The sequence below is a fragment of the Rhinopithecus bieti genome, unplaced genomic scaffold (assembly GCF_001698545.2).
Source record: "Rhinopithecus bieti isolate Rb0 unplaced genomic scaffold, ASM169854v2 scaffold_25748, whole genome shotgun sequence".
Taxonomy (NCBI): domain Eukaryota; kingdom Metazoa; phylum Chordata; class Mammalia; order Primates; family Cercopithecidae; genus Rhinopithecus; species Rhinopithecus bieti.
The window spans coordinates 184793-201873 of record NW_016811783.1 but is presented as its reverse complement, the minus strand read 5'-3'; the positions used below and the strand labels follow the sequence as shown (position 1 = coordinate 201873).

General features: G+C 37.4%; 1 protein-coding gene across 1 annotated transcript in view; it reads left to right on the top strand.

Annotated features, from left to right (window-relative positions):
* Nucleotides 1-17081, top strand: part of ACVR1C (activin A receptor type 1C) — a 101672-nt gene that overhangs the window by 30960 nt on the left and 53631 nt on the right. Inside the window, exon 2 of the mRNA XM_017895091.1 lies at nt 15442-15672. Within this exon, the coding sequence (XP_017750580.1) occupies nt 15442-15672 (231 nt within the window). The remainder of the gene's footprint in view (nt 1-15441; nt 15673-17081) is intronic.

Sequence of the window (17081 nt, the reverse complement as noted above, 5' to 3'; positions counted from 1 at the left end):
TGAAAGGGGTTTATTTTTTTTTTTTTTTTTTTTTTTTTTTTTTTTTTTTTTTTTTTTTTTTTTTTTAACATCTGTGGTGTGTTAAATGTGTTATCTAGAATATCTGTTTTTAAAATTTTCATAATCTGTGAGATAGGAATTATTATCCCTACTTCATCAGTGCATGGACAGATTTAGAGAGGTGTGGTAACCTCTCAGGCTGCACAGCAGGGTTAGGGGTGACTCAGGATTAGAACTACAGATAGGCATCTTCCAAAGTGCAGGATCTTTTTTACTGCACCTTGCCGAATTCCAACAATGTTAAACACAGACACAGCTACAAACAAGGTTTTTGTTTGTTTCTTTCCTATAGTTTTTGTTTTGTTTTGTTTTGTTTTATATCACTATAAAAGAAGCAGCAAGACTTAGATGACCTACCTTAGACTTTCCTTTTCTTCTGGCTAATATGAATTTTTTGAGACTTTTTGGAGGTCCTATAACTTCTTTCTTATGTTTCCTCACTTTTATACTTTTATGTCTTGAAATATATTTGGGCAGCTGCAAACAAGCAGCAGGCAATTACATTACTTAACAGTATCCTGATAGATAAAAGGAACCAGGAAAAGCCAGGTAACCTACCTTCTTTTTTTAGTTTATTTTATTTTATTTTATTTTTTGAGACTGTCTTTTTTTATCACCCAGGCTGGAGTGCAGTGGTGCAATCTCGGCTCACTGCAACCTCTGCCTCCCGGGTTCAAGTGATTCTCATGCCTCAGCCTCCTGAGTAACTAGGATTACAGGAGCCTACCACCATACCTGGCTAATTTTATATTTTTAGTAGAGATGGGGTTTCACCATGTTGGCTAGGCTGGTCTCGAACTCCTGACCTCAAGTGATCCACCCGCCTCAGCCTCCCAAAGTGCTGGAATTACAGGTGCAAGCCACCGCGCCTGGCCAGTAACCTACCTTCTGAAATAGTTATGATAATTCCTAGAAGTCTAAGAATTATATTTTAAAAAAGCATTATGGATTTTTAAAATGTTCTCTCCATTCATCAGCTCCCTTTCCCACCCATCTTCTTTGAAGGGAGTGGTAGGTGATGCTGCCCTTTTTATGTTTGCACAGTATATGAGTTCTTCATATTATCCAGGCTAAACGTTTGAGCCTCATGATCAATGTTGGAAAGATGCTCAGCTAGGATCAGCCTTAATGAAACAAAAAGATCCTTCCAAATCACTTGTCCTCCTCTTCCCTTTTCAACGGTGAGCTTGCCACCCTATTTTTTAGCTAGATCAGCTTCTTAGGATAGTTCCCTTTTATTTCTAGTGAGAATTATCTATTCTTTACCATATCTGATCATATATAAATATGCAGCTGTGGATTGTGGTAAAAACTTCTGACGAGTGAGCCCCTGAGAACCCTTGAGGACTTTACCTTTTCAATTTTCTTTGCTACTTTCATTCTAAACTTAAGACAGACAGTTCTGTTCTTCTATCTCTTCAATCTTGTAACTGCATAATATGACTATCAATTGTTGATTACTTACTGGTTACTTTTAATTGCTTCTGCTTAACAAGTCAGAGCTTTCTTAGCTTTTAGTTTGGAACTTAATATTTTTTGTGGTTAATTGTTTTTTTGCATTTCATGGCATATTTCCCAAATAGATTGAGTATGCCATATACTCCTTTCATCACTGAACTCTGCTCTTCTCTCATTTGTTTTCTATATTCTCCGCTTTAATAGAGTTTGAAAACACAAAACTAGATCTCACTGACTGAACAGACCTTCAAAATATGAACTCTGATTATTCATGTCAGTCTTTATCAGAATACATTATTCTCCTGAACAGTTTTCTTCGCTATCTGTGATTCTAGGGCAACAACTTGGTTTTCTGGGTATGCTGTCACTCCTGTTGCTCTTTCTGATACTGGATGGTGGCCATTGATGCCTTCTGCTTTTAGGGTTATAGAATGTTACAACTGAAAGGCACATTAGAGATCATTTAATTGAATTCTTTCTTAAACAGATCAGTTGAACACATAAGACCCAGCGGCCATATTACTAGAATTAGGATTAGAACCCCAAGTCTCCTAACTTGTTCCCTAAATGCCCTGGACTGGATTAGGGATCCTGTGGTGTTTTTTCTTTACACAGGTTCACTTCTCCGTGCTACAGAGTAGCAATCCCTGCTTATCACTGCAAGATATTGCTGGAAATAGTATCCTTCAGGAGTTGATTATAATTGGTAATCATTTCCTGTGGAAACAGTGTTAAAAGTGTATCATGTATTCTTGATCAGAAGTTAATCATCAAGTAAATCATAGATTTGACAAGCAATATATTGAACACAAGACTGTACTAATTCAAAAAATGCATACTATCTTCCAAGTTCTGTAAAATAGACCAACGTGTGCAGGCTGATCAAATACACTGTTAAGATTTGTGCTCCAGTACTGACGGAGGCATTGCCAAGTGAATTTCTGGTGGGTGAACATCTATCTAGAGTGAGTTTGTTGAGCCAGGAAAGCTCAGCAGCCCTGTTCCCTGGGCAGAGATGTGGCTTGTTAGCTAGACACCTGGTCGGCCATTATTAGCTTTCTCTGTTGCTTGGGGTGGGTGGCTATTATTATTCAGCTGTTTTTTTTTTTTTTTTGAACTCAGGCTGGAGTGCAGTGGCGCCATCTCGGCTCACTGCAAGCTCTGCCTCTTGAGTTCACGCCGTTCTCCTGCCTTAGCCTCCCGAGTAGCTGGAACTACAGGCACCCGCCACCACGCCTGGCTAATTTTTTGTATTTTTAGTAGAGACGGGGTTTCACTGTGTTAGCCAGGATGGTCTCGGTCTCCTGACCTTGTGATCCGCCTGCCTTGGCCTCCCAAAGTGCTGGGATTACAGGCGTGAGCCACCGTGCCCGGACTATTCAGCTTTTTTCAGTTTCCAGAATATTCCATATTGAGTAAAAATAGCACTACAGAAAATTGCCCCTTCCACTTGAGACAGCATTTCCATGTGGAGGATGGCCATTCATTGTGCACACAATAGGTTGGAATAATAACAGGTTGGACACTCAGCTCCACTTTCTGATGCAGTCAACCCCCAGATTAATAATTTTTATTAGAAAAAGGCTGTTAAAGCTGGATGGGCGACTCACGCCTGCGGTCCCAGCACTTTGGGAAGCCGTGATGGATGGATCATTTGAGGTCAGGAGTTCGAGACTAGCCTGGCCAACATGGTGGAAACCCTACCTTTACTAAAAATACAAAATTAGCTGAGCTTGGTGGTGAGCGCCTGTAATCCCAGCTACTCGGAAGGCTGAGGCAGGAGAATCACTTGAAACCAGGAGGTGGAGGTTGCAGTGAGGCGAGGTTGTGCCACTGTACTCCAGCATGGGCAACAGAGTGAGACTTCATCTAAAAAAAAAAAAAAAAAAAAAAAAAAAAACCAAAAAAAAAAAAAAAAAAAAAGACCATTAAAAGAAATAAAGGAAATGTAACATTATAAAATGCAATTATATTTATCCACATTTGAAAATTTTAAAAGATATCCTTGATTTTGGCTAGTCAGACCTTAATTCTGGGATTTATGTCTTTACTTTCTTAATTGGTATTATAATGCTGTTTTTTTCTTTTTTTTAATGGAGCCTATTTTATTTTTTTTTTAATAAATATTTTAATAACAATCATAATTATATATATTTGCTGAGGTATAATGTGTTGTTTTGATGTGTATTACAGTGTGAAATGATTCCAATCATGTGAATTTACTTCTTTTTTAAATGATGCGTAATAGAGGATGGGGTTTTTTTTTTTTTTTTTGACGCCGAGCTCTCACTTTGTCACCCAGGCTGGAGTGCAGTGGCCCGGTGACCTTGGCTCACGCAATGTCCGCTCCGGCGTTCAGGCATTCCTCCTGCGCGCAGGCCATTCTCCTGCCTCAGCCTCCCGAGTAGCTGGAACTACAAGCGCCCGCCACCATGTCCGGCTAATTTTTTGTATTTTTAGTAGAGATGGGGTTTCACCATGTTAGCCAGGATGGTCTCAATCTCCTGAACTCATGATCTGCCCGCTTCGTTCTCCCAAAGTGCTGGGATTACAGGCATGAGCCACCGCTTTTTTTTTTTTTTTCAATGTTTTCCTTGACAACACAAAAATTTGTTGTAACCTTGGTTGGGTCCCCAAATTATTTTTGAAATTTTACTGGTCAGTGAAATTTCCAAATCTGGTAACCACCATTATCAGGTATGATTTTATGTGAGCGTAAATATAACAGCTGTAAGACCAACAGGACCTACGTGAATATGCAAATTATTATTATTTTTGTTATTACTTTTTTTTTTTTTGAGACGGAGTCTCGCTCTGTCGCCCAGGCTGGAATTCAGTGGCGCAATCTCGGCTCACTGCAAGCTCCGCCTCCCGGGTTCACGCCATTCTCCTGCCTCAGCCTCCCGAGTAGCTGGGACTACAGGCACCCGCCACCACGCCCGGCTAAGTTTTGTATTTTTAGTAGAGACGGGGTTTCACCGTGTTAGCCAGGATGGTCTCGATCTCCTGACCTCGTGATCCGCCCGTCTCGGCCTCCCAAGGATATGCAAATTATAATACACATTAAGGGCTTATCAGTTTCTCATTTCTTCTTACAATTTGGAAAGACTTCACTGGCAATAGTTGGATAGGTGGAATCTTTTGGTTCAGACAAGAGGTTTCTCTCAATAAATACCGGTCTAGCAAATCCTCCCAGGCTAAAATGGTGATCTTCAAGGGTGCTGGAGAGTGGAGGGCCACTATTTCCAAATGAAAAAGCGTCATCAAATCATCACTGCATTGATTTGCTTCTAGACAAGGCATTTTATTTTAAAATTTCAAATAACAGAAAATCGAGAGTGTGACATTTTATGATTATTTTAAAGACACACAGGTTTTAAAAATGCTTGAGGAATGCTAATCCGGAGTGGAGGTCATTCTGTAAAAAATAGCCTGCGTCCTGCCTCTGCTGCCACTAGATGGTACCCTGGTGCGCCGGGAAGCCGTCGGAGCACGTTGCGCTGCCTTCGGGCAGGTGGCTGAGCACCGCGGGAGCTGTCGTCGGGGCGGAATTCACTGCACCAAGGTCCAGCGGACAGCTAGGGCGTCCCGGCGACCCCAGGGTGCCCCTTCGCAAATTCAGCAGACGAAGGGGAGGCGGAAGCCCCTGACCGCTGCTCTGGGGGAGGGCTCGGAGCTCCAACCTGCAAGTCCAGGCAAGGGGAGCTCCGCGGGGGCGTGTCGGGGTGCCAAGGTCATTGTTGGGGTGGGGAGCGGGCTGGGGACCGGGAATGGAGTTCCATCGGGGCAGTGAGTTTTACCAAACCCATTGACAAAGTGGGGGCAGTTAGTGCCCATGCGGTGCCGCCTCGCAGCAGGAAGTATTTCCACACTGCCTGGTGGGGGAGGACTGCCGCGTTTTCCTCAGGCTGGTGGGTGCTCTCTGGACAGTCTTGGGAGGACTACTGAGAGGATGGTCTGGGACTCGTCCTCCGAACGGCAGGAAGGGTGAACAGTGTGCTTCTCAAGATTCACCTCCAAGAAACCTTCCCGCCCCTGCCCCTATCTCTTACCCCAGCACCAGCCGGATTCAGTAGTGCTTCACCTCTGTGTCCCAACGCAGCTCACAGCTCCTACATGTGTCCCTGGCTCAGTTTACCACACTGTCCTAACATCCTTTAACTTACATGGTCAAATTGCTTTAGTGCATGCCTTTTCTCTCTTCTCTCTCCCTCCCTCCCTGCCTTGACTCTTTGCCAAATAATTTGGCGTATAGTAAAGTACTCTTTAAATAATGATTTTAAAAATTTATCTAAAGACTTGCCATAAAGCAATTCACTTACTACTGTCAAGGAGATTTGTATATTATCTATGGTTTGGATGATCCATGTCAAAATTGCATATATATTTAAGTGTCTAAGAAACAGATCAGAAACTGGAAGAAAATATTGACTAGAAAATATCTGGATGGGAGATTTTCTAAGCTTTAAAGCAAAATAAATTGCAGAGTAAAATATTGATAGACACAGTTTATGTCTATCATGTTATTAGGATTTTAATGAGAACATCACTATGCATATCTAGTGTGAAACTCCACAAAGTAATATTTGGAGAGGTTGTATACAGTAGTGGTTTGGGGGATTTGGGATTAAGGGTGATGTATTTTATTTTACTTCCTTCTTTATGTGTAGTACTTGACTTCTTTTTGACAAGGGGTAAGTATCTTTCCACCCCCTACCCCCCAAATAATGAAGGTAATGTGTTAGGGGAAAAAAGCAAATACATATGAAAGTGGGAAAAGCTATATGTAACACATATGACAAAGGATTTCTATATCTATTCTATATCTATTTCTATTCTGTTCTATTCTATTCTATTCTATTCTATTCTATTCTATTCTATTCTATCTTTATAAAAACCTCTTTCAAACTGAGAAGAAACTTTAAAATTCATCCAAGAGATAAATAGCATGGACAAAAATTTCTTCTGTACTTTGCAGTTTTCTACAATTTGTAATTCAATACATCTTTATTGAATTTTACCACACTGCCAGACCCTATTCTAAATGTTGGGGAAGTGATAGCAGATAAAACAGGAGAAGGACCCTGCCCTCATGAAATTTTCATTCTAGTGGGGCTAATACAATTAAAAAGCGAATTATAGATTGTGATACGTAGCAGGAAGGATGGGAAGCAGATCCTTGAGCAAGGGTAGTCACTGAAGATTTCTCTGAGGTGGTGACATTTGAGCTAAGACCTGGCGAATGAGAAGAAAGGGGAGGGCACTACAGGCAAAGGGAACGAGATGAGTAAAGGCCATGAGGTGGGAAACTTGTTATATCACAGCTGCGAAAAGGAGACAAGTGCTCCGGAAGGCTGAGTTATGAGAGATGAGGTTGGAGGAGTGGGATGAACCCAGACTATTAGCCTATCAGGTCATGATAATGATTGTGGATTTTGCTTTATTCTAAATGTAATTGGAATCCATTAAACACCAATATTCTCCTAAGCGGAAGACAGTAGATTAAGAAACCCCAACTACTGGGGAACAGTTTGATGGGGAACCATTTAGGCTGCCAGGGTAAGAAAATAACCTTTCAAACCAAGCGAGAATTGTATGTGAGGAGTGGCAGAGGAAATGTGTCCTGTGATTGGGAATACTCTTTTCTTTGACCCTTCAAATAGGGTCTGTTTTTTCCCCTACATGGCTGCAAAGTCTAAACTGGGCCAGAGGACTCCAGATAGGCTGTATTTAAGGAAACAAAGATTAAGCCTTGGAGACGCTGCTATATACCCAAGAGCAGTTATCACCAACTGTCACCCCTGCTAGCCTGTTGCCCACTCATGCCTTGACTTCCAAAGGCAGGAAGGAGAAGGCTGCCATCTTCCTGTCTAAGAATCCTGCATTTTCATCCTTTCAAAGGGATGTTTTAAGAGAATCCACACAAACAATTTTGTCATGAACCATTTTGATTATGTTGTATCCCTTTATGGTTGATTACTAATTGTCCCACACTGGAGGAGCTTAGCAGCGAAGGTTATTAATGGTATTTCTGGAAAAAGCGTTCTTTGAAAGGTGAAACTTTCAGTTAATCACCACGCTGATAAGCAAAAATGTTAAACAGAAATTTTCCCGTCAAGTTTTAAAATTGCACTAAAAGCTTTGTGACATTGTGCCATCATACGTGTCCTTTCCATATGTATTCAAAGTTTTGAGGCAATAAGTAAATAAATAACATCATTCTAGTCAGTTTTAAGCTCTAATTGCTGTCAGCCATTGAAATATTTTTTGGGAAATGTTTTCATATCTACTTAGTAGAATGTAGAGTATTCAGATTGCTGAATTGTGGTGCTCTTTTGAGTTGCTTTTGGTCTTGCATACCGTTTCTGTGATCCTGTGGATACTAAGATTGAGGGACTCAGCAACAGTCTCTAGATGTCTCACATAACTCTGAGAGGCTATGAACATTTTCAGGCCTCCATCACTTTTCCCCCATCGCCCCCAAATTTCATGCTGATATTGGAAAGAACATTCAATTCTCGTGTAATATATATAGTACAAGATAAACAATCTTTAATATTAATTGGAGAAGTTTTGCTGATTTAGAAACCAGTAGAATTCTCTCACCCTCTAAAATAGCAGCGTGTGAATTTGGGGGGCACAGACCAATCCTGTTCACATCCTTAACCCCAGCTCTCTCTTTTCATCTATCATAGATAATTCTTAAGTCACTTATATTGAGAACTGTGACACAAGTTCAGAGTAGCAGAGGACTATAGAACTGGAGGGGTCTTTAGAAGTCTTCTAGCCTGCTTCTTGACCTCCTCATTTTACAGGTGAGGAAGATAAGATCTGGAGAGATTGGGGAACTTGTCTAAAGTCTCAGGTGGCTGGTGGTCAGGTGAGCTAAAACCTCGAGTTTCATCAATGTTGCCTTTGGACTGAGAAAATTCCGAATGGTTAGTACTAATAATTTACAATGTGCTGAACTCTAACTAAATTGAGCCCTACAGCTGGAAGTTTAAGCAGTTCTCCTGGACAGAATCCTTGCTGGTTTCATTCCTTCTCAGCTCTAAACCTTTTTTAATGGGGAACGTAATTGCTACTTTGTGCAAAGGAACAGTTTTTCTTTGTGATGGGTGTCTTCCCTTATTTATGGGAGTTCTGAATTTTTTTGGTTGCAGCCTGAGAAGTAGTATTTCTACCAGCTGAATCTTTATTGAAAGCTCATTTGACTAAAAAGTTTGCGTTTATATTGACCATATTTTATTAATGCTATTTTCATTCTTTGTTCTATTTTTCCTTACCATTAAGAAAGGTGAATGCTTTGAAATGACCACATGACAAGAAAATAAAATTTTGACAAGGAATAGAAAAGGAAACTAGATCTTTGCCTGATTTTCTTTGACCCTGTCTGGCTTTCCTTCAGATTTACTAGTGCTAGTTTTCCTGGCTTCTTTCCTGCTGCTGCACTTTTCATATTCAGCACACTGAAAAGCTTGAATTGTTCCCTTTGTTAACTCAGAAGCCTGCAAATGATGAAAAGATTACATATTCAGCAGGTCAAATCCGAGACGGTTTTCTGAATTAAAAAAAATATTTTGTGTTTCATAGCCTGGTCTAAAACTAGAGAAACTGAATAAACTGATGTCTGGAAAAGAAGAGTTTATGTCAGATGTTTATGTTAAGCACTGGTTAATTTTAGCATATAGACCCCAAACATAGGGAACATAGTAATATGTAACCAACATATTGAAAATACTGTCTAATTCAAAGCACCTAGTATTTGCCAAATAAATATTTGGCTTTCTAATAAGAATAGCACATAAATGCAGATCAACGAATTTGGTTCTTTTTTGTAGTCAGATGGTTTTTATATTTCTGGACACCAGGGTGTGCTAGCCATCACATGTAAATATGGATGAATATTTATTTTCTGGTTGGTTAGGAATGTGCACATCCTTTAGTTGATGTGGGTAACAGATGTCTTGTGGGTAACAGATGTCTTGCCTTTTAGAGACGAATTGGCAGAGTGGATAAAAGGGGATAATTAAAGGGGTAGGAGGAGACAAAAGCAAAGTACAATCTTCCTTGTGGTGAAAAATCTAATAAACCTCCTTATTATGGGTAATTGTTTTCCTCCTTCAGCCTCATTTGCTGTCCCTTTCCATAGGACTCAAGTACATTGTAATGGGAAAGTATAAAATAAACATGAGACAAGACTACTGCCTGCTAACAACCAGATTTGTTCTGTCACAGAATATTGTAGTATAATTAACTCAATGAACATCAGTTTTTTTTGAAAAAGACAAAATACGAAATCATGTCTAATCACTAATGGCAACTTATATTGTAATTGGCAGCACAAAGGTTCTATGTTGAGGATGGTTAATATAAATATAGTTGAATTATATGTCAAACGCAGTGAAATAGTGGACTGGTGGGAAATGAAATATGAGAGTCTGAGTATGTTGTATGTTACTTCATCTTAGGTCCTATTTAGTTTGCTGTTTGTTCGCTGTCAGTCCTATCGTACTGCCAGCTGAACTGGAATAAATGGGAACATTTAGCAGATGTTTGAAGCCATTATCATTAACAAATCCTCAATTTTGCCAGTGTTTTTCATCATGCAAGATTTAAAGTAAGGTGTCACTTTCTGTCTTAACTATATCACCTAGGTATATATTATTCTTACGATTTGTGCCTTTTACTTTTAACCAAAGTAAATTTTTATAGCTTGTTAAACATTTAGTGAATATCTGCATAATTCCTTGCTAAGAGCTATTATGTAATCATTTTTATAAGGAGCCAGTAGTGCTTCAAAAAGAAAGTATCAGATTATGTACTCAGAGCCTTACTTAATACAGGATTTAGATAAAGCTGTAAGGTGAGATTATTTATTTTAGATGCAAGGGACATGATACTGAATTTTATTTGACTGCATGTCCCCTCAGAAAATAGGTAGGTAAAATTCATTTCAAAAATACCAACTGTGTTTTAAAGGCTATTAGGATAATACCAATCAGAATCCTAGTTTTCAATTGTTAATTCGTTAACAGCTTCTTTCTGCTGTATTAGAATTCTATTTTATTCACAATTGCTAGAAATTTGTGGGGTGGGAGAATTGTTCACATACCCATTTTTTTTTTATGGCACCTTTCATGAGTAAGGTGTCGTTAAAAAATGGTACCATTGCTTGACTAGTCCAGAGACTGTTACATAAGTCAGTCACTTTATCTTTTTCAGCCTCATTTTGTTATATATGAAATGGAGATAGTGACAACTAACTCCCACAGTTGCAGTGGGATTACATGAGATGATGAATGCATGTGAAACTAACATATATTTAATTGTTGAGTGCTTTATGTTTGTCTTCACTCAGCGGATTCATATTCCTTAGTTGGTTGTGTCAGTTGCTAAACTTCTCTTGGAAATAGAGCGTCCAAGGAGATTCTGATGAAATGTCTAGTGACAAACGGTTTGAGATTGTGTGTTGGAAGAGTTACTCTTTTTCCTACCTTTAGCCCCTTAAAATATGAAAGTGAAGAATAACCATAGTTCAGCAAGTTTCTTAACATTAAATGAATTTTCCTATTTTGTAATTGTAGATTTCCATAAGGTATAAATAAGTATGGTCATAAAATATTGGTGTTATGTAAGAGTTTAAGATTTTTGGACCCACTTTCCCTATGTTGTTCGTTTTCTATTTTCAGAGCACAACATTGAGACTCTGTAAGGTTAAATGTCTTCTCCAAAGTCAATCAGCAAGTTAGTGACAGAGTGAGGGCTGGGACTTTTGTCTTTTCCTGAGTTCTTTGGCTGGACCATTGCCAGATACTACCTGCTGTGTGACCATCTAGAATCTAGTCTGGGTCATTAAAAGAAGGAGAGCAGTCAAATCCCTCTTGACAGAGCAGAAAGAGATGCATTTCTTTATTATGGCTTTTAAATGGTCTCTGCACCCTAGTTCATTTGGCTATTCCTTTATGTGTTACAAATGTATTTTGATTGTTTTGCTTGTTTGCATAAGGCAACTGGCTTTACCTCCTTCAGTAGTAGGAGAGATAGTCCCTAAGTCTTTATATAGTATTTCCTATGTGCCAGAGATTTGTCTAAGGGCTTTACATAGGTTAACTAATTTATGCTCCACAACAATGTTATGAGGAGATATATTATTATTAGTCCTGCCTTTCATATAAGAAAATGGAGGTACAGGAGACAAAGTAATGCCTAAGATTGCAAAGCTAGTATAATCAAATTTCTAAGATTGGAACTGGAGAATGCTAGAAAGATTTCATTTTCAGTAGAAACCTAGATGAATGGTTGCCCATGAGTTCTCTTTTTGCAAGGAAAGTGCCTTGAAACATATTCTAAAGCACTAGATTTTATCTATATAGCTATATAGAATCCCAATCAAGTTAGAATATATGGTTCTTCTGTATCATATAAATATTGGTGACAAAGTATATTTATTAATGTTGGTCACCACTGGAATAAATAGGAAAGTGAGCTGTTATGCTTGGTTCAATGTTGATAACAAAACAGTATTTTATTTTAGGATTGTATTTCCCTTAGGATACCAGTATTAAAAATGTTTTTAGAAATGATGCTTCATCAGTTAAGAAAAATTATTGATAGAAGAGAATAATTTCTGTATGATTGATATAGAATTTGTTCTTTGTTAAATATTCAGTTATATAGGAATAGTACCCATTTTTGCTCCCAAATCGGTATTTGAAGTTAAGTAAAAGTTGTCATTTATGTATCAAATATTTTACAAGTGTAAAATCAACTCCCATTTGAGCGATTAACAATTTAAAGACTTTAATTTACTAACAATGATTATATGGTAAAAATTTGGACATTTAGATAATTATGGGAGGACAGTTGTGATTTAACGAAAAGTTCATTACATTAATAATATATATATTTATTTTGTTTTGTTGCATTTGCTTTTAGGGTCTTAGTCATAAATGTTTTACCTAGGGAATGTTGAGAATAGTTTGTCTTTGTAGGTTTTCTTCTAGAATTTTTCTTGTTTTAGGGCTTAGAGTTAAGTCTTTAATTCATCTTGAGTTAATTTTTGTATAATGTGAGAGGAGGATCCAGTTTCTTTCTTCTACGCGTACCTATCCACTTTTCCAAGCACCGTTTATAGAATAGAGTATCCTTTCCCCAGTGTGTGTTTTTGTGTGCTTTGTTGGAGATCAGTTGGTTGTAAGTATGTAGCTTTATTTCTGGATTCTCTAATCTGTTTCATTGGTCTATGTGTCTACTTTTATACCAGTACCATGCCATTTTGGTTACTGTAGCCCTGTATTTATAGTATAATTTGAAGTTGGGTAATGTGATGCTTCTAGATTTGTGCTTTTTGCTTAAGATTACTTTGGCTATTCAGGCTCTTTTTTGATTCCATAAAAATTTTAGGATTTTTTTTTTTTTCTAATTCTGTGAAAAATGATGTATTTTGATAGGAATTGCGCTGAATCTGTAGAATGCTTTGGGCAGCATGGTCATTTTCACAATATTGATTCTTCCAGTCTATGAGCATGGATGTTTTTCCATTTGTTTGTGTCATCTATATCTCTGCACAAAGAAATAATAGAATAAACAGATAACCTATAGAATGGCAGAAAATATTTGCAAAGTATATATCCAAAAAAGGATGTATCCAGAATCTACAAGGAACTCAAGAGAATCAGCAAGAAAAAAGCAAATAATCCCATTAAAAAGTGGGCAAATGACATGAGCAAACACTTCTCAAAAGAAGACATACAAATGGCTAACAAATATATGAAAAAATGTTCAACACCGCTAATCACCAGGGAAATGCAAATTAAAATAACGGTGAGATATCAGCCTACCCCAGCCAGAATGGCCACCATTAAAAAGTCAAAAAAAAAAAAAAAAAAATAGATGTTGGTGTGGATATGGTGAAAAGCAAATGCTTATACCCTGCTGATAGGAATTTAAATTATTACAATGTCTATGGAAAACAGTATGGAGAGTTCTCGAAGAACTAAAAATGGAACTGCCATTTGATCCAGCAATCCCACTATTGGGTTATCAAAAAAGATACCTGCACGTGTATGTTTATTTCAGCACAGTTCACATTGCAAAGATACAGCATCAACGTAAGTGCCCATCAACCGATAAATGAATAAAAACATATGGTGTGTGTGTGTATGTGCATATATATATATGCACACACGTATATATATGCACACACGTATATAAGCACACAGGTATATATATACACAAGTATATATATATGGTGTGTGTGTTTGTGTGTGTGTGCATATATACCATAGACTACAACTCAGCCATAAAAAAGAATGAAATAATGTCTTTTGCAGTGACTTTTGGTGGAACTGGAGGCCGTTATCCTAAGTGAAGTAACTCAAAAGCAGAAAACAAAATACTGCATGTCCTCACTAATAAGAGGGAGCTAAGCTATGAGTATGCAAAGGCAAACAGGGAGACGTAAAGGATATTGGAGACTCAGGAGGTGGGGAGGGTGGGAGGNTATACACAAGTATATATATATGGTGTGTGTGTTTGTGTGTGTGTGCATATATACCATAGACTACAACTCAGCCATAAAAAAGAATGAAATAATGTCTTTTGCAGTGACTTTTGGTGGAACTGGAGGCCGTTATCCTAAGTGAAGTAACTCAAAAGCAGAAAACAAAATACTGCATGTCCTCACTAATAAGAGGGAGCTAAGCTATGAGTATGCAAAGGCAAACAGGGAGACGTAAAGGATATTGGAGACTCAGGAGGTGGGGGAGGGTGGGAGGGAGGTTAGGAATGAAAAATTATCTATTGAGAACAATGTACACTATTCGGGTGATGGGTACACTGAAAGCTGAGACTTCATCATTATACAGTTCACCCATGTAACCCAAAACAACTTGTACTCCTAAAGCTATTGAAATTTAAAGAATTTTAAAACAGTAATACAAAGCTTATTTAGTATTATGCTATTTAGAAACAATATATTTACATAAAATTTGAATAAATAACTCACAACCACTAGATGCTTCATGCTGATGAATATTTTGCATCAAAACATAAATAGGCACCGCTTTGGACATGTGACTTAGTGGTGACTGTGTGTGTGTGTGTGTAATAAGTGGAGAATGTTGGAGAGGTGTAGATAGTGAACAGATTAGTTTAACAAAGTGTAATTTTTCACAGTTGTATTGGTATAGATATTCTAAATTCTGTTATTGGTGTGCCTTACTTTATGGACTGGATGTATGAATTAAAGAAAATTACCTGAAAGTCATGGTGTCTGTTCAAATGATTCATTCTAATATATGTTCTTTAGTGAAGAGGGGAAATATAGTGGCTCACCAATGTCTTAAAGGAACTATGACAATAACAATTGTGTTAAAGTATCACAGAAAATAAATATAAAGTGTCACAACTATTTTTTAGAGACATAAATGTCTATGGTTAGCTTTGCGTTTAGCACATTTGCTTAAAAGTTTAAAGGAAGGAGGGCAAATGAACAGAACACACTGAATTGTTTGGTTACACAGCTGCCATAACCCCACTTTAATGCTCTGTGAGTGTTGCTGGACAGCTCCTTTTGGTTGCTGTGATACTGTTTCCTAGCATTTCCTAGGAGCTATTGATTTAGGAATGAGCTGATTGAACTTAATAAGGGGGTATTTAGAGCATGGATGGGAAAAATGCTTTAAATATAGTAGCAACTGAATAAATCACAAAAATATTAGCAATAGTAAATGATAATTGGACAGGATGTTTAGTGAAATACAGATGGAGAGGGAGTAAGAGCTTAGCATGTGTTTAGCAAGTGTTTTATTTAAACCCTTTTCCATTTTCATTAAGATTGAATTTATATTCTGAGGTATTATCAAGTAAAGTAGCATGATGTCTTTTGTATTTTAAATCTTTTTGCCTTACTCTTTCCAGGACTGAAGTGTGTATGTCTTTTGTGTGATTCTTCAAACTTTACCTGCCAAACAGAAGGAGCATGTTGGGCATCAGTCATGCTAACCAATGGAAAAGAACAGGTGATCAAATCCTGTGTCTCCCTTCCAGAACTGAATGCTCAAGTCTTCTGTCATAGTTCCAACAATGTTACCAAAACCGAATGCTGCTTCACAGATTTTTGCAACAACATAACACTGCACCTTCCAACAGGTAAGGGGTTTATCTTTCTTCATTCCAAATTTAATTTTACTCTTGGGAAACTATAAGAAATTGATAGGAATCAAACTGTCTTATGTTTCTTTAAATAAGAAAATCTGTTTTACAGTTCTGTTTTTGATTTTGGCTGGTAAAATTCTCTAGAGTCTAGCTGAGGTTGAGTTTTAAAAAATTGCACATCATTGTCAAAACATTGACAACAACGTAACAATTTTGAAGAAATTTGTCCACGTGATGTATTTTGAAATGATTAATGGACCTAAAGTCAAATGTAATTTTTTTTGGATTTTAAAAGGAAATTGAGATTGCTTCTCGGCCTTTTGGCTAAGATCACGTGTAAAAGACATTGAGAAATATACTGAGAAGAAAAGAGCATAACTAAAATAGCAGATTGCCAACTTTTCTGGGGACAGAATATTTTTTTCAGGAGCATCCTCTGCATATCTTCTCCATCTACCCACATTCAAGTGGGAGCACACCCCAGAGAGATAGAGGCACAGTGGAATTTGACCCTTCATCATTGTTCAGATATTTTTCTGCCTTTCATCCAATTATACAGTGCTTTACCCCAATTTATAAGATGCTAAAAATCCTGATCTGGCCCTTTATCAGTAACTGGGATCTGAAACTTTGGGAGACATTAAGGGGCATGCAATTCTGAATTTAAAACTAGTTTATGATGTGAAAATAGTCCTGCTATTGAATTTCTTTAATATTTTTAATATAACAATAATTTAATGATTATCACTATAGATGTATCTATACAGAGATACATATACTTCCTTACAAATTAACATTTTAAGGCAATGTTATCCAAGCTTAGGTGTTCATATGTCATCATATCAGTATACCACTAAAGTACTTTTACCTATTTTAAAATAAGCTAACCGCCTTTTCATTGAAAACATTTATTGTATAAAATGTAGTATCACTATCACAAATGTAAAAACTTGCCCTAAATAGAAGATAACTATGTCAACAAAGACACAATGCTCCTTGATTTCAGTTAGGTATTTGCATTTTCTCCTTTTTAAAAGAGAGAAGAAAGAAGAATAAGATGTATTAGCAGGAAATGAGACTTTTTGTTACAGAATCCAAAAAAACTAAGAGAATAACAGAAGGAATCATAATATGACTCAGTGTTATTTAATATCATGTTTGTTTGCCATCCCAATTCGTCTCAGAAAAACTCTTAAAGTAATTCCGTGTACTACCACTAGTACTTGTCCCAATCCTTGGAAACACTGTTGTAAGGCATTATCATGTATATTGCAACCTCAAAAGTTATACTTGGCATATTTCATCCCTGAATGCTACTTGCAGTCATGGATTTTAGACCATATTTATTCTATTTATTTATTTATTTATTTATTTATTTATTTATTTATTTTTTATTCTACTTT